The 24,143-nt window shown below is 46.5% G+C and overlaps 1 protein-coding gene across 4 annotated transcripts in view; it reads left to right on the forward strand.

Moving 5' to 3' along the window:
- The first annotated feature begins 1,087 nt into the window (after nucleotides 1-1,087).
- The window catches only part of LOC119956850 (hydroxylysine kinase-like), an 81,787-nt gene continuing 58,731 nt past the window's right edge, over nucleotides 1,088-24,143 (forward strand). For 3 of the 4 annotated variants that reach the window (XM_038784344.1, XM_038784343.1, XM_038784341.1), the window contains exons 1-2: nucleotides 12,133-12,220; nucleotides 19,021-19,342. In XM_038784344.1, coding sequence (XP_038640272.1) covers nucleotides 19,021-19,342 — 322 coding nt within the window. In that variant the 5' untranslated portion in view covers nucleotides 12,133-12,220. Of the gene's footprint in view, nucleotides 1,443-12,132; nucleotides 12,221-19,020; nucleotides 19,343-24,143 lie in introns of those variants that run through there. The other variant, XM_038784342.1, reaches the window with a different exon arrangement.

A 24,143-nucleotide genomic window follows, 5' to 3' on the forward strand; every position in this document is an offset into this window, starting at 1 on the left:
TTACGATCAGAATCTTGCCGAGAGTGTCAAATGTTAGTATCTCGGGAAAGGCAGCCACCATTTTGGATGTGTCCCAATCGGTATGTGTATCTATTTCAGTCGAATTTATTTGGCTAGAATTCTTTTTAGAATTGTTTTAGGCATTCTTTTTGATCATTTGCCAACGATACACGGTGCCGTGAAAGGGAGGAACAGCGAGAATGATGGGCGGGGGCGGGGGGGGGGGGGGGGGGGGGGGGGGGGGGGGGGGTGGGGGGGGGGGGGGAGGTACCTGCATCACGCAACCGGAGGTCCTGAATGGCACAGTTCTATAGAGTGTGTAGTGTAACAATAATGGGATTTATAAAATTGTAACGTATGCACAGAACCGAAACCGAGATGTGGGGGACAAGCGGGGGAGTGGGACTCTGGTTAAGAAGATACGAACTAGGAGCAGGTGTAGGCCATTTTGACCCCTCGAGCCTATTCCTCCATTCAATAAGATCCTTGCTGGTCTTTCTGCGGACTCAGCTCCACTTACCCTCCCGCTCACCCTAACCTTTTATTCCTTTACAGTCCATAAATCTGCCTACCTTTGCCTTAAAAACATTTATCGAGGTAGCCTCAACTGCGTCACTGGTAAGGGAATTCCACAGGTTCACAACCCTTTGGGTGAAGAAGTTCCTCCTCAACTCAGTCCTAAATCTTCTCCCCCTTATTTTGACCCTATGCCCCCTAGTTCTGCTTTCACCTGCCAGTGGAAACAACCTCCCTGCTTCTATTCCCTTCATAATTTTATATGTTTCTATAAGATCCCCCCTCATCCTTCTAAATTCCAATGAGTACAGTCCCAGTCTACTCAACTCCAGGGCTGGCACAGATGTGATGGGCTGAATGGCCCTTTATGCTGTATGGTTATAGTTTACTGCAATAACAATCTTACCCGAAACAGATACTTGCCTTTTTAGCTTCAAAAAGGGTTAAGCTACGTCAGTAGAAAAGTTTCAATTCATTCAATGAATACTGAATTTGAATGCGACCTGGTGCCAATTTAAACAAAGACCCAACCCTTTGAACTGACCTTTATTTCCATTGGTGAGGAGTTGGTTGCAAAATCGCACAGCTCTGAATAGCAGAGCAGTGATCAGAATTTCAGATTGCAAGGTAATGTTTTATTTTCACCCATGCGGTCCGGAGGTTTTCAAGCAGTGGATTAAGTGAGCGGGAGCTGAGAATCAGGCTTGGCTGTAAAATATCTGAACTGAGAGCACCTTCTGCTTTTTAATTTGACATTACAGCTTGTGGGAAGTTGCGGGACCTGGCAACAACAAATACTTCTTCCTTCAGTCATTTTGGCTCAGAACCCTTCAACAATAGTTTACGCCAAAGACTGCACAAGGGACGGAGGGGAACTTTTGGATTGTTTACTCAAGGACACAGCCAGAGTTTGGAGGACAACACAGGTACAGTAAGGGAGAATGTGACTGTCAGTCAGCAGAACTCAGATTGGGGGGGGGTCCTACAAAGACTGGTCCTGTCCAGTGGGGACAGCACAATGTACTTAAAAAACCTATGAGGATAAGGGGAAAATCCATAATGCAAAACCCTGCTCCCTCCGCTGTACACAAGGATCAGTATTATTATAGAATCCCTACAGTGCAGAAGGAGGCCATTTGGCCCATCTAGTCCGCACCGACCCGACCAAGGACACCCTCCCCCACCATATCCAGTCACCCCATCTAACCTGCCCATCTTTGGACACTTAAGGGGCAATTTAGCGTGGCCAATCCACCTAACCTGCACATCTTTGGACCGTGGGAGGAAACCGGAGCACCCGGAAGAAACCTACGCAGACGCGGGGAGAAAGTGCAAACTCCACTTGGACTGTCACCCGAGGCTGGAATCGAACCCGGGCCCCTGGCGCTGTGAGACAACAGTACTAACCCACTGTGCCGCCCGGCCGCCCTTTAACCTGGATATTCTGGCACAGAGGCAGGGATACTACCTACTGCCACACGACCTCCATTAGAGGGTAACGAGCCTGAATTAGTCAATAATTTAACAGCAGCTAATGCTGGCAGTACACTGATCAAACTTAATCTTGGGGTTTGAGAAACAGAAGTGCAAATCAAAAAGCAAAGTTTAAATGAGAATGACCTTGGGGGAAAGAGGCAGGAATTGACCACATTAGACTGGGCAGAATTATTATTAACTGGAAATATGTCTAATGAATAGGGCAGATCTTCATTACAGTGTTTGATACAATCTAAGACCTGTATGTACCCATAGAGGGCGAAACGCTGTGGTTGTTGAATGAAGCAGAGGGTGGCAGAGCGGCGACGCTGTTTGGCTGTTGCGGGGAGTGATTTGCCTCAGGTGCAGTCACTGTAACTAGGAGCTCTCAGTGAGGATAGACTGCGGGGGAAAGTTATCCTGCAAGTATCCTGCAGAGGGCGGCAGAGCGGCGACGCTGTTTGGCTGTTGCGGGGAGTGATTTGCCTCAGGTGCAGTCACTGTAACTAGGAGCTCTCAGTGAGGATAGACTGCGGGGGAAAGTTATCCTGCAAGTATCCTGCAGAGGGCGGCAGAGCGGCGACGCTGTTTGGCTGTTGCGGGGAGTGATTTGCCTCAGGTGCAGTCACTGTAACTAGGAGCTCTCAGTGAGGATAGACTGCAGGGAGAAGTTGAGGCAAGTATCCTGCAGAGGGCGGCAGAGCGGCGACGCTGATTGGCTGTTGCAGGGTGTGAATTGTGGAAAGCTGCTGTCAGGTGAGCTTCTAGAACTAATATATTTCAGGCAGTGGCTAAACCCGAGACAGTACACAGGTAGTGTCTCCCACCCATCCTCCTCCTCTAATCAAAAAAAAAGACTGGTGAGTTGGTGAGGTAAGCTTTTCTTTCCTTTTCCTCTCTCCACCCTTCCACCACCTCGAACCTGCGGGGAGAGTGATAGTCAGGTAAGCTTTTTTTTTTCTCTCTAATTGTCAAGTGGATAAATGGGATGGCGGAGAGGGCAGTGCAATGTACCTCCGGCAGGACGTTCGAGGTGAGGGACACCGCCAGTGACCCTGCTGAGTTCACCTGCGGGAAGTGCACCAATCTGCAGCTCCTCAAAGACCGTGTTAGGGAGCTGGAGCTGGATGAACTGAGGACCATTCAGGAGGCAGAGTTGGTTATAGATAGAAGCGACAGGGATGTAGTTACTCCTGAGAATGAAGGTAGTTGGGTGACGTTTCAAACGAAGGGGAAGAAGCAGTCAGTGCAGGGATCCCCTGTGGTTGTTCCCCTCAATAACAGGTATACCGTTTTGGATACTGTTGACGGGGATACCTACCAGAGGTAAGCCACGGTGACCAGATCTCTGGCAACGAGTCTGTCCCTGTGGCTCAGAAGGGGGAGAGGAGACCATTAGTTATTGGAGACTCTATAGTTAGAGGTACAGATAGGTGGTTCTGTGGCAATGATAGAGGCTCATGGTTGGTGTGTTAGCCTCCCGGGTGCCAAGATCCGTGATGTCTCTGATCGTGTTTTCAGGATTCTTGAGGGGGAGAAGGAGCAGCCACAAGTCGTGGTACACATCGGTAACAACGACATAGGTAGGAAAAGGGACGGGGATGTAAAACAGGAATTCAGGGAGCTAGGGTGGAAGCTGAGAGCCAAGGCAGACCGTGTTGTCATCTCTGGTTTGCTGCCAGTGCCACGTGCTAGCGAGGTGCGGAACAGGGAGTGAGTGCAGATAAACACGTGGCTACAGGGATGGTGTAGGAGGGAGGGTTTCAGTTACTTGGATAATCGGAGCACATTTTGGGGAAGGTGGGACCTGTACAAACAGGACTGGCTACACCTGAACCAGAGGGGCACCAATATCCTGGGAGGGAAATTTGCTATAGCTCTTCGGGGGGGGGGGGGTTTAAACTAATTAGGCAGGGGGATGGGAAAGTGATTTGTAGTCCAGGAGATAGCATTGCTGGAGTTCAGGAAGTTGAGGGTAGTGCAGTACTGAGGAAGGTACCAAGGTCACAAGAGTGGACCTGCAGGCATGAAGGTGGTTTGAAGTGCGTCAACTTCAATGTGAGGTGCATCAGGAATAAGGTTGGTGAGCTTGAAGCATGGATTGGTACCTGGGACTACGATGTTGTGGCCGTTATGGAGACGTGGATAGAACAGGGGCAGGAATGGCTGTTGAAGGTTCCGGGGTTTAGATGTTTCGGTAAAATTAGGGAAGTTGGTAAAAGAGGTGGAGGAGTAGCATTGTTAATCAAGGATAGTATAATGGCTGCAGAAAGGCAGTTTGAGGTGGACCTGTCTACTGAGGTAGTGTGGGCTGAAGTTAGAAATAGGAAAGGAGTGGTCACTTTGTTAGGAGTTTTCTATCGGCCCCCAAACAGTAACGGAGATGTGGAGGAAAAGATTGCAATGCAGATTTTGGATAGGTGCGGTAGTCACAGGGTAGTTGTCATGGGTGACTTTAACTTTCCAAATATTGACTGGAACCACTATAATTCGAATAGTTTGGATGGGGCTGTTTTTATCCAGTGTGTGCAGGAGGGTTTCCTCACACGATATGTGGATAGACTGACAAGAGGGGGGGGGGGGGGGGGGGGGGGGGGCACATTGGATTTGGTACTGGGTAATGAACTGGGCCAAGTGTTAGATTTGGCTGTGGGAGAGCACTTTGGAGATAGTGACCACAATTCGGTGACTTTCACTATAGCAATGGAGAGGGACAGGAACATACGGCAGGGCAAGGTTTATAACTGGGGGAAGGGTAATTGCGATGCGATTAGGCAAGAATTGGGGAGGATAGGATGGAAACAGGAACTGTCAGGGATAGGCACAATTGAGATGTGGAGCTTGTTCAATGAGCAAATACTGTGTGTCCTTGATATGTATGTTCCTGTCAGGCAGGGAGGAAATGGTCGAGTGAGGGACCCATGGTTTACAAAAGAGGTTGAATGTCTTGTCAAAAGAAAGAAGGGGGCTTATGTAAGGATGATAAAACAAGGTTCAGTTAGGGCACTTGAGGGATACAAGATAGCTAGGAAGGAGCTCAAGAAAGGGCTTAGGAGAGCTAAGAAGGGGCATGAGAAGTCCTTGGCGGGTAGGATCAAGGAAAACCCCAAAGCTTTTTACACTTATGTGAGGAATAAAAGAATGACCAAGGTGAAGTTAGGGCCGGTCAAGGACAGTAGTGGGAACGTGTGCATGGAGTCTGAAGATATATGAGAGGCCCTAAATGAATATTTTTCTTCAGTGTTCACAAAGGAGAGGGGCCATGTTGTGAGGAGGATAGTGTGATACAGGCTGGTGGGCTGGAGGAGGTAGATATTCGGAAGGAAGATGTGTTAGAAATTTTGAGAAGCCGGAGGATAGATAAGTCCCCTGGGCCTGATGGGATATATCCCAAGATTCTTTGGGAGGCGAGGGATGAGATTTTTAATTAGTAATGGGGTGAAGGGTTACGCAGAACGGGCAGGACGGTGGAGTTGAAGCCAGGATGAGATCAGCCATGATCATATTGAACGGTGGAGCGGGCCCGAGAGGCCAAATTGACTACCCCGTGCTCCTAGTTATTATGTTCTGAGAAAGAACTGTCCTTCCAGTTCTTGGTCTGTAGCCCTGTGGGTAACAGCACCTCAAGCACAAATCCGGTGTTCTTGATTAATCAGGGGATCAGGGGTTATGGGGAGAAGGTAGGAGAATGGGGATGAGGAACATGATCGAATGGCAGAGCAGACTCAGTGGGCCGAATCGCCTGATTCTGCTCCCATATCTTTTGGTCTGATGACAGATTGTAGCTATTTGAACAGCACGCACAAATAATACGCCCACATTTTCCTCCTAATCAAAACTGTGTAAAAAAAAAACTGGAGAACTTTAAACCACTCCTATCCAGGCAAGGACAAGGAAAGCCAGCACACTTGCAGTCTCTTGATGAAGAATCTTTTACCGGCGCGAGTTCTAATTGATATTGATCCTCGTGTTCTCCCGTTAAGCAGCGGTCGCAGATCCTGCTGAAGAATCAAGCTTTGCAGGTTAGACGGGAGGGAAAGCTAAAGGGTACGCACACTTTGCAGGACTGTTTCCTCCCTGAGAAAATCCAAGGCCTGGTTTTATTTTGGGTTTTCATAGATTATCATAGAATTTACAGAGCAGAAGGAGGCCATTCGGCCCATTGAGTCTGCACCGGCTCTTGGAAAGAGCACCCTATCCAAGGTCAACACCTCCACCCTATCCCCATAACCCAACCCAACACTAAGGGCAATTTTGGACACTAGGGGCAATTTAGCACGGCCAATCCACCTAACCTGCACATCTTTGGACTGTGGGAGGAAACCGGAGCACCCGGAGGAAACCCACGCACACACGGGGAGGATGTGCAGACTCCGCACAGACCCAAGCCGGGATTCGAACCTGGGACTCTGGAGCTGTGAAGCAATTGTGCTAATCACAATGCTACCGTGCTGCCCTCGGTTGAGGGTAAGTTGTAAAGAATTAAAACTCCCAAGAAAATATTTGAACAAAAAATTTCTCCTTCAGTATTGCTACAGCGAGACAAACTGATATAATCCTGATTCCATCACTCACAAAAACAAATTGTCTGTTTAATAAGGACATGGGGAGTTCACACTGAGTAAAATATGAACGAGGTATATGGGGCGGAGAATGGCCGTCAACCCGGAAATCGGGACCGGCGCCGCTTGGGTGTCTCTCGTCCGTGACCTATGCTGCGCGGGTAGGGGGCCATTGACAGAGGCCCTGCCCCTGCAATTAGCCGCGCAAAACTGGCCGACTTCCCGAAGGCGTGGCTCTAACCACCTATCGGTCGTCTGGTGGTGGCTGCGGACTCAGTCTGCGGCCGCCCTGGTGAGGGATGGGGGGGGGATCGATCATCGGTGGGGGGGCTCATGGACATCCAGAGGAGCGATTGGGTGTCACGGACCCGCGGGACCTCGGGGTGGGGGGGGGGGGGGGGCGTGAGGGGGCTAAATTTCTGGTGCATCTCCGCGGTCCAAGTCCGCCATGTCCCAAGGGGCGGCCGCGGCAGGCAGCCGCTGTGCGCAAGCGGGGATTCCCGACCGGAAGTACGGGTCCCTGTATCCGCAGCCAGAGCTGCGAGGAGAATTCCAGGGCCGGACCAGCCCCCTGCAGGTAAGAGAATTACTCAGGACTTTCTTAAGGAACATCCCGAGTGACCCATTATTGGAGAATCCAGCCCATGATCCCTGACCAAGTAGATCCCTACCTGGGTAGATCCCTAACTGAGTAGATTGCTAACTGGGTAGACCCCTAACTGAGTAGATCCCTAACCAAGTAGATCCCTGACTGGGTAGATCCCTAACTGAGTAGATCGCTAACTGGGTAGACCCCTAACTGAGTAGATCCCTAACCAAGTAGATCCCTAATTGAGTAGATCCCTAACTGAGTAGATCCCTAACCGAGTAGACCACTAACTGGGTAGATCCCTAACTAGGTAGATTATCATAGAATTTGCAGTGCAGAAGGAGGCCATTCGGCCCATCGAGTCTGCACCGGCTCTTGGAAAGAGCACCATACCCAAGGTCGACACCTCCACCCTATCCCCATAACCCAGTAACCACACCCAACACTAAGGGCAATTTTGGACACTAAGGGTAATTTAGCATGGCCAATCCACCTAACCTGCACATCTTTGGACTGTGGGAGGAAACCGGAGCACCCGGAGGAAACCCACGCACACACGGGGAGGATGTGCAGACTCCACACAGACAGTGACCCAAGCCGGAATTGAACCTGGGACCCTGGAGCTGTGAAGCGATTGTGCTATCCACAATGCTACCGTGCTGGGGTAGAGCCCTAAATTAGTAGATCCCTACCTGGGTAGATCCCTAACCGAGGAGATCCCTAACTGAGTAGATCCCTAACCGAATAGATCCCTAACTGGGTATATTCCTAACCGAGTAGATCCCTAACTGGGTAGATCCCTAACTGAGTAGATCGCTAACGTGGTAGATCTCTAACCGAGTATATTACTAACTGGGTAGATCCCTAACTGAGTAGATCCTAACTGGGTAGATCCCCAACTGGGTAGATCTCTAACCAAGTAGATCCCTAACCGAGTAGATCACTAACTGAGTTGATCACTAACTAGGTGGATCCCTAACTGGGTAGATCCCTAACTAAGTAGATCCCTAACTGGGTAGATCCCTAACCAAATAGATCCCTAACTAAGTAGATCCCTAACTGGGTAGATCCCTAACCAAATAGATCCCTAACTGGGTAGATCCCTACTGGGTTCCTCTCTGGTCAGTGCCTTATTGGCCAGCCTTGTATAGATTGGGTAATTGAGATACCCCGCTCCTAGCCGGGAAACTTGTACTCCGCAAGGAGCATGGGGATAACGAGCATTCCCACCCCGTAAGTCCCGGAATATTACAGTCTGGATGTGGGAGTTTTCTTGAGCAAATTGATTGCAGGGAAAGCACTTCAAAACCAATTAACGCAAATCTTTTTTTCCTTCTCCTGTAGGCTATGTGTGAACCTATTTTAAAAAAATTTTTTTTTAGAGTATCCAATTCATTTTTTCCAATTAAGGGGCAATTTAGCATGGCCAATCCACCTACTCTGCACATCTTTGGATTGTGGGGGCGAAACCCACGCAAACACGGGGAGAATGTGCAAACTCCACACGGACAGTGACCCAGAGCCAGGATTGAACCTGGGACCTCGGCGCCGTGAGGCAGCCGTGCTAACCACTGCGCCACCGTGCTGCCCATGTGTGAATCTCTTTACAGTCTCTACCCTCGTACTATTATGATGACCAGGTTCGATTCCCGGTTTGGGTCACTGTCTGTTCGGAGTCTGTACGTTCTCCCCGTGTCTGCGTGGGTTTCCTCCGGGTGCTTCGGTTTCCTCCCACGAGTCCCGAAAGACGCGCTGTTAGGTGATTTGGACATTCTGAATTCTCCCTCCGTGTACCGGAACAGGCGCCGGATTCAGGCGACTCGGGGCTTTTCACAGTAACTTCATTGCAGTGTTAATGTCAGCCTATTTTCACTCAGTGGCGTTGCCAATGGGGTCTTCCTTTCACTATTAAAAATGCAATTAGAGTTGAACTTTCCACTTCAATGTTGCAGTCTTTGCAGAAGATATCGAGAGAGTGGGACATTAAAAGGGGACATTGTTTACCCAAATATTGACTGGGATAATCTTGCAGGAAATGGAGAGGGAGGAATTTGTGAAATGTGTTCAGTGGACTTTCCTTGATCAGTACTTTCTCGGGCCAAGTAGAAAGGAGGAATTTCCGGACCTGGTGCCAGGAAATGAGGTGGGTCAAATGGGCCAAGTGTAAGTGCGTGAACATTTGGGTAAGAGTGATCATAATATTATAACGTATAAATCAGCAAATGGAGAAGAATAAGGAGCAATCTAAAGTAGATATTCTAAATTGGTAAAGGGAAAACTTCAGTGAGCTGTGAAGCTGTTTAACGAAACCAAAGAGCGACAGGGAAAACCGTGGCCTAGATCTTCCAGTCTCTGGATGGTCAGACACCGCAGGTATCCCAGAAGATGTGCTACAAAGATCCCTTGGAATTCCCATTGCAAGAACTTCCTCATGGCAATTCTCCCACTCCCAGGATCCTCCGAGAAAGTTTCCAACTCTAAATTAGCGTCAGAAACTTTGGACAGTTCCAATTTTCTTAGCTGAATAGTGTTAGACAGAAAAACCCTTGTCCAACTCCTAGACAACTGAGCTCCTCCAGTTACTCATATTGACGACCTTGACCCCTCTCTGACCTGCTGACTACCTCTCTGACTCCCCAACCACTCTTTCCCGCCCCCCACCCCATCCCAACCTGCTTAGCCCCAGACCCTACCTATCAATGACCCAACTCCCGACCTGTCTCAACTGTTGTACCTGTAAAACCTCAGGTACTTTTGACCAGTTTACTTAATCAAAGGTTTTACCGAGGGGGTCTTTATTTACAATGAAACAAGAGGGTACCCCAGATTCAAGTGTACTACCCGCAAAGGTGGCTTGGTAGGGCTGTGGATCTGATCGCTAGAATTCCTGTGACAAATGGAATTTCTAATCCTGATCGGAAGGTTTGGGCCATACGTAACGGAATAATGGGTGATCTTTAAGGACAAAATGTTCCCAGTTTGGACTTGGGGCATTCCAACAGGCGGAAAAACAGGACTCCTTGGAGGACGATGGGGATAGAGAAGAAGATGAAACAAAAAGAGAGGGAGTGTGATGTCAGGTGAGCCAGTCAAGCAAGAACCAGATTCAATCAGTTATGAGGGGAAGTGAAGTGGAAAATGAGACTGACAAAGAGAATAGGAGATTAGAATGATAGTCAATGTAAAAGAAGATCCACAAATCCTCTAGGGGTTGGACCTTAAGAGTGGGTATTATTAAGGAATAACAAAGGTGATTTGTGCTTAGAGGCAGATCATTTTTGACTAATCTCGTTTTTTGGATAAAGAACTGGCTTGAGCACAGAAGACAAGGGGGTAGCATAGAAGGGTGCTTTTCTGAATGGGTGGCTGTGACTAGCGGCATTCCACAGAGACTGGGACCTCCGTTCTGGGACCTCTGTTGCTCATAGTGTACATAAATGATTTGGAAGCAAATGTAGCTGGTCTGATTAGTAAGTTAGCAGACGACACAAAAATTGGAGTTGCGTATAGTGAAGAGGATTGTCAGAGGATATAAACAGGTTGGAGTCTTGGGCGGGGAAATGGCAGATGGAGTTTAATCCGGACAAGTGTGAGGTAATGTACTTTGGAAGGTCCAATGCATGTCAGAATGGCACAATAAATGGTAGAACTCTTGCAAGTATTGACAGGCAGAGAGATCTGGGAGTGCATGTCCACCGATCACTGAAGTGGCAACGCATATGGAGCAAACGTAGGGAGGCTATGCTGAACCTTTACGATTTGGTTAGGCCACAACTGGTCCAATTTTGGTCACGACATTTTAGGAAGGATGTGAGGGTCCCTGAGGGGGTGGGGAGGAGATTTACCAGAATGGTTCCAGGGATGAGGGACTTTAGCAATAAGGTTAGGGTTGGAGAAGCTGGGGCAGTTTCCGTTGGAGTAAAGGATGCTGAGTTGATTGAGTTATCAAAGAAAATGAAAGATTTCGATATGGATGGAGGAACGCGGTTCCCATTGGCTGACCCTGCAAAGACCAAGGGGCACGCGGACTTAATCTTTTGGGCAAGAGATGTAGCAGGGAAATTTAAGGAAAGGCGTTTTTATGCAGCGAGTGTTTGTGTTGATGACCGGGAACTCTCTGGCCATGAGAATACTGGAAGAGGGGATTATCAATCATTTCAAAAAGAAATTGGATGGGCACTTGAGGCAAAATAAACCTACAAAGCTGTTGGGATAGAATGGGGTAATGATCCTGATTGGCGTGTTCTACAGAGGGCCAGCATAGATTTTGATGGAGCAAACGGCCTCCTCCTGTGCCATAACGGCATTATGTCAGACTGCCTGTTTTCAGTATATGTAATTGTAATAAATTATATTTTGCCCATTGATTATGTTGGCCGCATTAATTGTCCACAAACGAACAACCACCTTTCCTGGCGCATTTCATTCCCTTGCGGTATTGTGTGAAGCAAATAATGGCATGATGGGAAAACTAGTCAAGTCTTCTTGGTACAATTGAATTTAACCTAAGACACAGATACACAATACAAAATGTTCGTCATGAACTTAGAAGCAGTCTCAATAAATAACAAGCTGAACAACTGTCTCTTCCTGTTTGTAAACAAGTTTGTCCAGTTCTTAAAACAAAGACAAGATAATGATATGAGACTCCAGTCCCCTAAAGGTCAGCAAAGTGACGCCATTGTAACGATTATTACTTATGTTTTACTTTCGATCAAATTCCTGACCAAGTTGTATTCATGTTATCTTGATCCTATAATGTATAAGAATCGCCTTCTTTTCCTGTAATATCGCAGACTTGGGACGGACTCAGCAGTTTGTATTTGACTGCTTTCCGACTTCAAATCTCAGCCATACTGCTAGCAGTCAGTTCTAATTCGGAAATAAAGTTCAATTTTGCTTACCTAATGAATCATGTTTGTATTTCTCTATCACAGTCAAGACGCGGGGAAAATATAAAATACAACATTTGGCGCTGCGAGAAAAAAATCCAATATCCTGAAGTGAGCTTCCATGAGGGACTGAGAAAAAGTGATCAAAGCCACGACCGGAGTAAAGAGACAGACGCCGGCACAAGGTAAGATTGACCTTGGCCTCTCTCTCTCTCGGATCTGTGCTGCGACCCCTCATCCCTGACGGAAGTAACTAAACAGGTGACGGTTCTCGAATCTAAATTTGACTGTGAGTACATTTTTTTTGTGTAATTAGCCGCAGGTCAGGGACCTTGTTGATCTCGTTTTTCATCCACATCAGATTTATACAGGCTGTCAATAAATTTGGGTCAGGGACCCTTTGATTAAGTTTTGGGGTCAGGGACCTTGTCAGTAATTTTTTGGGGTCAGGGACCCTCTCAGTAATTTTTTGGGGTCAGGGACCCTGTCAGTAATTTTTTGGGGTCAAGGACCCTCCAATTTGATTTGGTACCAGAAATTTTTTTTGAACATTTTTTGCCTGGGGCACATTTTACTGACATTATGAGACAAACTTTAGACAAAACTAGCGGCAATTCCCCTCTATTTTTCATGTGTTTAGAAACCCCTTCTCAAGAACGTAATATTCAAAGATTGGCTGCAGCGCTGCTTTAAACAATAAATTAGGTAACGATATCTGGCCACTAGGTAACACAGGGAACTTGGAACTTTGACAATAGCATTGATGCAGAAAAAAAAAGCAATCTGGGAAAAAAAATGCCGGTTTCAAATTGTTTAATTTTACAGTGGAAAACAAAACAGTCCACTTAACGCAACGAACAATCACTATTAATGAGTTGGAGAGATAACACCCGCAAAAGAGATATTAATGAGTGTGTGAACGGTAAATTGAAAAATTGGGAGACTTTAAAATTGTAATGTGAGCTTTGGGATAGAAAACAGTCAAAACACTAAAAAAGCAATTCGGCAATAAGAAACCTCCTCTCACCAGACAAATAGGGCTAGTTCGTAAGATTATAGGAAAGGAGGATCCTCCCAGTTGCTCTGGCATGCCGATGTTCCCATATTCAAGCGATACGGAAGACGAGGAGGATTTGAACCCTGGACCCCACCCTCATTTTGCGCTCCCCGGTCTTACAATTCCACTTTCCCAAGTCCTGACTCCCACTTCTGATCCCATTACCAATGAAACTCCTGCTAACGTATCCCCCTCAGCGACACGCACTCGGTCACAGACGCAAGCCGTAAATATCGAACAACCCTTCTCTACGGAAGATATGATAATTGACTAAAAGGTGTTGATTAAACGATCCACAATAAGGGAATTATAGAAGTGAAGTTAATGAGTTACCAATTTAGAAGCATGCTGGCAATAATGACTAAAGTTTAACATTGCTTTTGAACGAAATTTAGTAGATCAGATGATGTTAACTGACTACTGCTTGGAATGTTGTACTGGACTTATTATGATAACAAGTGGTTCTTCTGAAGGACAACAAAATGCGTACTCGAATTGTTTTAAAACTAATGGCAAAACATTCATAATTCCTCTTGCAAATGTTCCCAAAGTTGTTCAGTTCACACTATATCAGTTTAAAAGAAAGTAACTTTACGAATAAGAGTAATTGAAATATGAATAAGTTTTTAGATTGCGTGAAAAGACGTAAATGGCATCACGCCAAGTTCTCCGCCCCTTAGATTCTGCAGGAAACATTAACCATTTCAGCAGACAGTTGGTCTTTTCTGAATTGACAAACGAAGAAATACATCTCAGAGAACAGCTAATGCCTCTAAGATTAATCAGTGCAAATTGACTTAAATGGAATAACACAGATAAAGTTTTCGAAAGAGAATGAAAAATATTTGTTCAAAATTTGTCCCCAAGGACAAGGGCTGAATCCAAGAGAGAGAAAGAGAGACAGAGGAAGAGATTGAAGGAGAGAGAGAGAGCCAGCGACAGAGACAGGAACTGTTAGAGATAGCGAAAGAGAGCGAGTCAGGGAGAGGCAGAGATGGAGAGGTAGGCAGATAAAGAGAAAGAGCAACAAGAGTTCCAAAGACAGACAGAGTTATGTAGAGAGGGAGAGGGACAGATAAGAGAGAGAGGGAAAGAATTCATATTTCATTTTTCAGACTTTGACTTTAAAAATTATGTTTCAAGCTGTAATTATTTAAAAGAGGTAAAGAGATATCGATGCCAACATGGTCTTTGTTATTACTTGAAACCTTCGTGATAAAAGGTTCCCGTTAACTTTGTAAGGCGGGTGAAACAGAATCTTTACGGTGTCACCTTCGAGCTGTTAATTGGTTTGTACGGAGCGCGATTACTCTGTGATTTAAATTATAATCTCCTGCAGATGCGGATAACTCTGCTTAACAACACATAAACAGGGCAAAAAGCGTGCGGACCCTGACATAAAACATCACACACGTAATTTCCTTAATCAATTGTTAAAATTGTAATTGGAAGGACCATCTGGCATCAGACAAAGTGTGCAATGGGTAAAACTTTAGATACAACTTTTTAAAATGGCAGCGTACTGCAAACGCTGTGTGAACAACTAAAGACTTATCAACAGTGATAGAAGCTCAACAAGTGATTTAGGAAAATAATAGGGGGTCAACTGCTAAAAAGTTAGTTGCTCTATGGAGGGAATATTGTCCAAAATTGAAGGATGCCTCCTTGTTAGCCAGCTGGCAGGATAAAGAATTAAAATTGGGTATAGAATTGACAAGTCTTGAAAACGGAATGCGCATATGGAAAAGAACCAAGTTAGGCTATCCACCTTGATCAGAAAAGGGCTAAAACACTCCATTAGTTTTTGTTCAGGAATATCTGAGGATAACAAATCTCCCAAAATGAAAAAAAAGGAGAGCAAAGTCAAAACAAGATTACGGTTAGGAACTCAACAATGGATTCTTGTCTAAAATAACTTCAGATCGTTTCAGGCCGTCCAGATAGACTCGGCGGTGGTTCAGTTCATTTGAAATAAAAAGAAATAACAAACATCCAGTAATGTCTCTTTCCAAAAAAACTGGGTAAATAGCAAACATTGAAAATTGACTTAAATAAGTGCTACTCATAGCCCTCTCCCAGGAAGGATGTACCTCAACTAGCGACACCTGACCGTATTAGGCAGACAGACACTGCAAATTCAGAGCGGTAATACAAGTGCATTGATAATGGAATGTTTATAGAACTGTCTCAAATACGAGGTCACCAGTTGCAAGATTTAATAACTTCTGTGCCTGCGCCTGATTGCTCTGTGTTCTATGCTGGCAGCTAACGTTAACCCTGAGTACCACTGTTTAAAACACCCGATAGAGTCCAGATGAGAGAATATAGTGACCCAAGCCTTGATAACGGCATTACTATACCACCTATCCCGCAGGCCCAGCTTCGAAACTTTCCCCTATTCACTACTCCACAGTGGTGGTCGATTGACTTTGATCCCTCACACTTTTCACCTCCCTTAGATATTCCCAATCCACATGTCACTCTTTGCTACGATCATACAGTATGCTCGCCCGATTTGGGGAGCATTTACCAAGACAAAAGAAGGGTCTGCCTTTCTTGTCGCTTTACCCCACAGCCTATGGCGTGAGTCGAGACTTGTGTCACCCCACGTGACCCTTTCTGTCAACGAAGACTACAATGCCAAGTCCTTGGGATTTCTGGCAGCTGCACTAAGAGGACAATCTGATCCTTTCCTTAATGATAGTCAAACCCTACCCGCAGGCACTTTAGAATATTTTAAACGCCCATTTGTCCACATTGGCACACTGCACCACCATCGTTCAGCCCAATCTACGACTCCTGAACTACCCACAGATTTATGGGCAGCCTCCAAACACGAAGTTGGTCTCACTAATGTCCCTCCCGTTGTTATTAGAATCAAACCTGATATGCCCTTACCCTCTATTTCACAGTACCCTTTGCGACCCGAGGCTGAAGAAGGAGTCTCGGTTATGATTCAATTGTTCCTTCAACAGGGAATTCTGATACCGTGCTAATCGCCCTGTAATACCCCGATTCTTCCAGTTCCTAAGATAGGTAGACCATCCGAATGGCGTTTGGTCACTCCCAGTTAGTGACATTAGCACCTTCTGGTGGCTCCACCATCATTCAATATGTTGATGACTTACTCCTTGCCAGCCCTGATTTCATCGCTAACCAGCGTGACACCTTTTACCTGCTCATCCGTCTCCATTCATGGAGATATGTGATCCCGCCCGCTAAAGTTCATAAAGGCCAACGACAGGTCAAATTTTTGGATGTCCTAATAAGTGCTACTGATCGCTCCCTTACTCAGGAACACATTACTCCTATACTGCAGACCCCACTTCCTACATCACCCAAGCAGGTGCGAGCCTTTTTAGGATTAGTGAACTTTTGCAGACAATGGATTCCTAATGTTACTGTGCATTCTAAAGAATTAACTCCGTACTCCTCTCAAAATGCTCCTCTTAAGTTTGAACTACCTGATTCAGCAAAGCAATCTTTTATTACCCTGAAAAATGCCCTGGCTACTGCCCCACCACTAGGACGACCTATGTATGACAGACCTTTTCGCCCAAATTCTTACTGCTGTCCATTTGTTAGTCCAGGCAGCCCCCAATCTAACCCTTCACCAGCAAGTACAAGTGCATACTTCACACTCTATCGGGCTCTCCTAACGTCTCAGCATCTGACTCAAGCGCGATTGAGCCGCTATGAGGTTTCACTATTGCAAAACCCCTACCTCTCTTTTCATTATTGTTCAACCTTAAATCCTGCTGTGTTCCTCGAACAGCCCCCCGATAACTTGGAGGACCCACCACACGATTGTTTACTTCGGAATCACTTCCTTACCACACCTCGCCGGGATTTAACAGACAGGCCTATTGATAATCCAGATCTAATTTTTTATGTTGATGGCAGTTCTTCCATTTCCCCATTTGGCGTCCCACAGTCGGGATATGCTGAGGTAACCGACACCGACGTGCAGGAAGCAGCAGCCTTCCAGACCCCTGTCTCTGCACAAAAAGCCGAGCTATTTGCCCTTACTAAAGCATGTATTTTAGCCACAGATAAAAGTACTAATGTTTACACTGATTCTAGATATGCCTTTGGCGTGACCCATGATTTCGTCCGCCTCTTTGGGTTAAAAATCTCCTCGATGCTATTCAGCTTCCCCATCAATTGGCAGTTATTAAATGTGTTGCGCACACGAAGGGTGACACTCCTGTTCAATTAGGAAATGCCCGTGCTGATTCAGCTGCTAAAACTGCAGCTTCATCAACCTCTTTAATTGTTCCCAGTGGGGCTAATCAGGCTCTAAACCAGGTACCTGCATTAAGGACGAAGGGCATGCCAGAGATAGCTGAAGTTCAAAATTTGCAGAGGGACGCCTCTGATTCTGAGTGAACACTATGGAAGTCAATGGGGTGTTCGCACTCCTTGACACGAGACCTCTGGCTGACTCCAGTTGGTCAAGTTTGTATTCCGAATTCTTTATTGCCGTTACTTGTTGATTATTTGCATTCTTGTACCCATCTTGACCATGCAGGTACCTGGTTTAGAGCCTGATTAGCCTCACTGTCCACTCGTATAATGTTCAAGGTTCCATATGTTTTAATAAATCAGGGAAAGGAAAGTTAATGGGGCAAAGTAGGTGCAACCTACCAATATAATCCCCTGGATGACATCAGCTGATGATTTTACAGCCTACAATGGAACCTATTTCATATGCGGCACTAAAGCATATCCGTGGCTCCCCATTAATTGGACAGGATCCTGCTTTTTGGGATATGTCATACCCCAAATGCATCATCGACCCACCCTTAAGCACCCTTAAGCACTCCCCCTCGCGAGCAAAAAGAACAATTTCTAAAACGGAACGGGCAAGGCATGAACGAACTGATCTACATGGCCTCAGCATTGGAACATCTGGCAAACGTAACTGCAACAGAAGCCAGGGACACTGGACAGGCACTGGCCGAGGTCTCAGCTGAGCTAGTGGCTGTCCGGACCGTGGCATTACAAAATCGACTGGCTTTGGATTATCTGTTAGCCTCGCAGGGAGGAACGTGCGCTATCACAGGCCAAGAGTGCTGTACTTACATTCCAGGTGGCTCTGAAAATATCACTAACCTGGCCGACCATATTAAGAAACAGGCTGCTCAAATTCAAGAAATTGGCAGTGAATTTCACGACTATAACCTAGGGTGGTTGGGTCATGGATTATTTGATTGGATCTTTAAGGCCTTTATTCTACTACTACTAATACTACTAGGGATAGGATTGCTTGCCTGCTTGTGTAAATGCATTTTCAAACGAATCATGGATATACCTATTTAGCTGGTTGTCATGATATGACAAAAGGGGGGAGTGCGGTATTGTGTGAAGCAAATAATGGCATGATGGGAAAACTAGTCAAGTCTTCTTGGTACAATTGAATTTAACCTAAGACACAGATACAAAATACAAAATGTTCGTCATGAACTTAGAAGCAGTTTCAATAAATAACAAGTTGAACAACTGTCTCTTCCTGTTCGTAAACAAGTTTGTCCAGTTCTTAAAACAAAGACAAGATAATGATATGAGACTCCAGTCCCCTAAAGGTCAGCAAGGTGACGCCCTTGTAACGATTATTACTTATGTTTTACTTTCGATCAAATTCCTGACCAAGTTGTATTCATGTTATCTTGATCCTATAATGTATAAGAATCGCCTTCTTTTCTGTAATATCGCAGACTTGGGACGGACTCAGCAGTTTGTATTTGACTGCCTTCCGACTTCAAATCTCAGCCATACTGCTAGCAGTCAGTTCTAATTCGTAAATAAAGTTCAGTTTTGCTTACCTAATGAATCATGTTTGTATTTCTCTATCACAGTCAAGACGCGGGGAAAATATAAAATACAACACCCTTATTTAATCAGCTTAATTATTTTGGTATTTCTCAGATGTCCACCGTGGAGAAACCCACGCTGAATGAAGACCAGGTTGTTGAGTTGGTCAAGCGGTTGTACGGTCTGAGGGTCTCCAGTGTCCAACCAATGCCCAGTTACATTGATCAGAACTTCCACGTCCTGGTGTCTGAGAGCCAGGAGACTGGAGATCACAGTAAGAGCTATGTCTTCAAAGTGATGAACAGCGTTGATAGCCAAGATACCGATTTGATTGAAGCACAAACACGAGCCATGATGTTTTTGAACGAGAAAGGGTTTCCTTCGCCCATTCCAATCCCAACCACTGATGGCAGGATTATGTCATTGGAAAGTATTGGTAAGTATCAGTTCTTGGTTACTGGGGTCAGGTAAAAGTCACATTGAAAAATGTCAAACGTTAAATTTCCTTCATCGAAATCACTAGATGAGAAAAGACTGAGACCCATTTAGTTCACCTTGGTGGACACACGATACAATAAATGATGGGCTAGCTGACTATTCCTGGTGGTCAATCTCTTATCTGTTCATCTACAACAGACCCAGAAGTCTGGTGAGGAAGTCGCCAATGATGACAAGCTTTGGGTGCCAAATTCATCTCAAGCAAGCGACACTTATCAATGTAGTCCAATTACGCCGGGGGGGGGATGGGACGCACAGGTGCTGGAGGGAGGGGTTTGGAGGGGGCCAGGTTCTTGGAGGGGAAATTTGCTGGGATCGATGAACTGTGGGAGAGGTTCAAGTTGCCGAGGAGAGGGGGTTTAGGTACTGGCAGGTGCGGGGCTTTGCGCAGGAGGAGCGACCTACCTTCCCCCAACTACTGGTGTACACGCTGCTGGAGAAAATGCTGCTCCCAGATGAGGTGGGGGAGGACAAGATCGGGACATGTACAGGTGATTGGGGCAAGATCGGGACATATACAGATGATTGGGGCAAGATCGGGGACATATACAGGTGATTGGGGCAAGATCGGGACATATACAGGTGATTGGGACAAGATCGGGACATATACAGGTGATTGGGGCAAGATCGGGACATATACAGGTGATTGGGGCAAGATCGGGACATATACAGGTGATTGGGGCAAGATCGGGACATATACAGGTGATTGGGACAAGATCGGGACATATACAGGTGATTGGGACAAGATCGGGACATATACAGGTGATTGGGACAAGATCGGGACATATACAGGTGATTGGGACAAGATCGGGACATATACAGGTGATTGGGGCAAGATCGGGACATATACAGGTGATTGGGGCAAGATCGGGACATATACAGGTGATTGGGACAAGATCGGGACATATACAGGTGATTGGGGCAAGATCGGGACATATACAGGTGATTGGGACAAGATCGGGACATATACAGGTGATTGGGACAAGATCGGGACATATACAGGTGATTGGGGCAAGATCGGGACATATACATGTGATTGGGACAAGATCGGGACATATACAGGTGATTGGGATAAGATCGGGACATATACAGGTGATTGGGGCAAGATCGGGACATATACAGGTGATTGGGACAAGATCGGGACATATACAGGTGATTGGGGCAAGATCGGGACATATACAGGTGATTGGGACAAGATGGGGACATATACAGGTGATTGGGACAAGATCGGGACATATACAGGTGATTGGGACAAGATCGGGACATATACAGGTGATTGGGACAAGATCGGGACATATACAGGTGATTGGGGCAAGATCGGGACATATACAGGTGATTGGGGCAAGATCGGGACATATACAGGTGATTGAGACAAGATCGGGACATATACAGGTGATTGGGGCAAGATCGGGACATATACAGGTGATTGGGGCAAGATCGGGACATATACAGGTGATTGTGACAAGATCGGGACATATACAGGTGATTGGGGCAAGATCGGGACATATACAGGTGATTGGGACAAGATCGGGACATATACAGGTGATTGGGACAAGATCGGGACATATACAGGTGATTGGGGCAAGATCGGGACATATACAGGTGATTGGGACAAGATCGGGACATATACAGGTGATTGGGATAAGATCGGGACATATACAGGTAATTGGGGCAAGATCGGGACATATACAGGTGATTGGGACAAGATCGGGACATATACAGGTGATTGGGGCAAGATCGGGACATATACAGGTGATTGGGACAAGATTGGGACATATACAGGTGATTGGGATAAGATCGGGACATATACAGGTGATTGGGATAAGATCGGGGACATCGACAGTTGATTGGGAGAAGATCGGGGACATCTACAGTTGATTGGGAGAAGATCGGGGACATATACAGGTGATTGGGAGAAGATCGGGGCCATCGACAGTTGATTGGGAGAAGATCGGGGACATCTACAGTTGATTGGGAGAAGATCGGGGACATATACAGGTGATTGGGAGAAGATCGGGGGCATCGACAGTTGATTGGGAGAAGATCGGGGACATCTACAGTTGATTGGGAGAAGATCGGGGGCATCTACAGTTGATTGGGGCAAGATCGGGGGCATCTACAGTTGATTGGGGCAAGATCGGGGGCATCTACAGTTGATTGGGGGTGCAGCGCAAGGCATTAGTGAAGAGGATCAACCGGAAGTGGGAGGAAGAGTTGGGGAGGGAGATAGAATGGGGATTCTGGAGAGAGGCGAGTGAACTCAACCTCTTCCTGTGCCAGAATGAAGTTGATTCAGTTTAAAGCAGTGCACAGGGTCCATGTGACCCGGGCTCGGATGAGTGGGTTCTTTCCCAGGGTATCACATGGATGCGGGCAGTGTGGGCGGGGGACGGAGAATCATGTACACAAGTTTTGGAGATGCGGGAGGTTGGAGAGCTACCGGGAGGGGGTGTTTGGGACCCGATCAAAGATAACGGGGGCCGAGGTGAAGCCAGGCCCCTTGGTGGCGATTTTTGGGGTTTTGGAGGTGCCGGAGCTGCTGGGGGGGGGGGAGCTGATGTCATGGCCTTCGCCTCTCTGATTGCCCAATGATGGACTCTTTTGCATTGGAGGTCAGATACGCCTCCGGGGATTGGCTGGGAACCTATATGAGTTTCGCTGGTTGGAGAAGATTAAATTTGCCTTAAGGGGGTCAGAAGAGGACTTTGAGGAACAACTCATTGTTCATTGCAATATTTGTGGAGTTGTTCATCATGGGGTGGGGGAGGGGGAGGGAAGGGATTAAAAGGTGAAAAATGTACAAACTGTTAACTTTGCTTTGTTGGGATGTTGTTTTGTTGCTATTGTTTACATTTGGAATAAAATATCTTTTTTTAAATATATCAATGTAAATGAAATGAAAAATGAAAATTGCTTTATTGTCACAAGTAGGCTTCAATGAAGTTACTGTGAAAAGCCCCTAGTCGCCACATTCCGGCGCCTGTCCGGGGAGGCTGTTACGGGAATCGAACCGTGCTGCTGGCCTGCTTGGTCTGCTTTAAAAGCCAGCGATTTAGCTGAGTGAGCTAAACCAGCCCCTCCAAGGGACTCCAAGGGAACCTATTTTATTTACATCTGCTTCTACCGTCTCCCTTGAGAGCTTGTTCCATGGATTGACCATTCATAGTCATTACAGCAGAAAAAGACCATTCAGCCATTCAGGCTCATGCTAGCTCTCTGTAGATCAGTGTAGTCAGCTCCATTTGCCAGAACCTTCAATCTATTTCCCCTGGTACTTGCACCACCGGCTAATGGAAACAATTTTTGTCTACCTTATATAAACCTCGTACACCTCTGTCAAATCCTCCCTTAACCTTCTTTGTTCCAAGGATAACAGCCCCAACTTCTTCAACCTAACTTTGTAGCCAAAATCCGGAACCATTCTGGTGATTCACCTCTCCACGTTTGCAAGGACCTCTTCCCTGTGTGACACCTTGTCGAATGTATTTAGTAAATCCAGATATAGTACTGCTACTGGTTTCCCTTTATCATCATAATCCTGAAAATTGATTTCCATTCTGTAAACCCATTTTATTTATTTTTTAAAAATAAATTTAGAGTACCCAATTCATTTTTTCCAATTAACGGGCAATTTAGCCTGGCCAATCCACCTACCCTGCACATCTTTGGGTTGTGAGGGTGAGACCCACACAGACACGGGGAGAATGTGCAAACTTCACACTGACAGTGACCCAGAGCCGGGATCGAACCTGGGACCACTGCGCCACCGTGCTACCCCTTGTAAACCCATTTTAAGCCGATCTAATCACATTCTGATATTCTGCAATCCCCATTAACACCCACCCCTCTCACTGGAATCGTGTTTTCTCAGATTAGTCATAGTTATTATTTATTAGCGGTGAACACAATCTCTGCCACTGCCTACCAACAAGCCCCTTCATTGGTCAATGTGCACATTGGGGGCGGGGTTCTCTGCACCCGCCGCTTTCAGATTGAAGCCACCCCCATGCCACCGGGCACTGATCGTCCCACTCAGATGTGGAACTATGAGAAGCACAACCTCTCGACCTCCAGCCAGAAGATCCATTTTGGATCCGCATCCAAGTTCACAATGGGCGAGTGGTTGACTAGAGACCAAATCCACGGTCCTGCCTCACCCAAACTGGGCAGGGTACAGAGCATAAGGGGCAGCACGGTAGCATGGTGGTAGCATAAATGCTTCACAGCTCCAGGGTCCCAGGTTCGATTCCCGGCTTGGGTCACTGTCTGTGCGGAGTCTGCACGTCCTCCCCGTGTGTGCGTGGGTTTCCTCCGGGTGCTCCAGTTTCCTCCCACAGTCCAAAGATGTGCGGGTTAGGTGGATTGGCCATGCTAAATTGCCCGTAGTGTCCTAAAAGTAAGGTTAAGCGGGGCGGGGCGGGGGGGGTTGTTGGGTTACGGGTATAGGGTGGATACGTGGGTTTGAGTAGGGTGATCATTGCTCGGCACAACATCGAGGGCCGAAGGGCCTGTTCTGTGCTGTTATGTTCTATGTTCTATAAGTGCCCCGGCTACCACACAGAAGCAGCCTTCTACCCCATGGGAGCAGTCATCTATCCATTTGGACAAACCTCTGATATTGCATTCAACAACTCATCTGCGACTGGTGAGCTTGATTCATTGTATCAAGTCTCCCGCTGCCCAGCAGAATTTAAGAGACCACTCGCAGGATTCAAAACCCCCAACTTGCCCCACAGGAG

Source organism: Scyliorhinus canicula, chromosome 24, assembly GCF_902713615.1.
Source record: "Scyliorhinus canicula chromosome 24, sScyCan1.1, whole genome shotgun sequence".
Classification (NCBI taxonomy): Eukaryota; Metazoa; Chordata; class Chondrichthyes; order Carcharhiniformes; family Scyliorhinidae; genus Scyliorhinus; species Scyliorhinus canicula.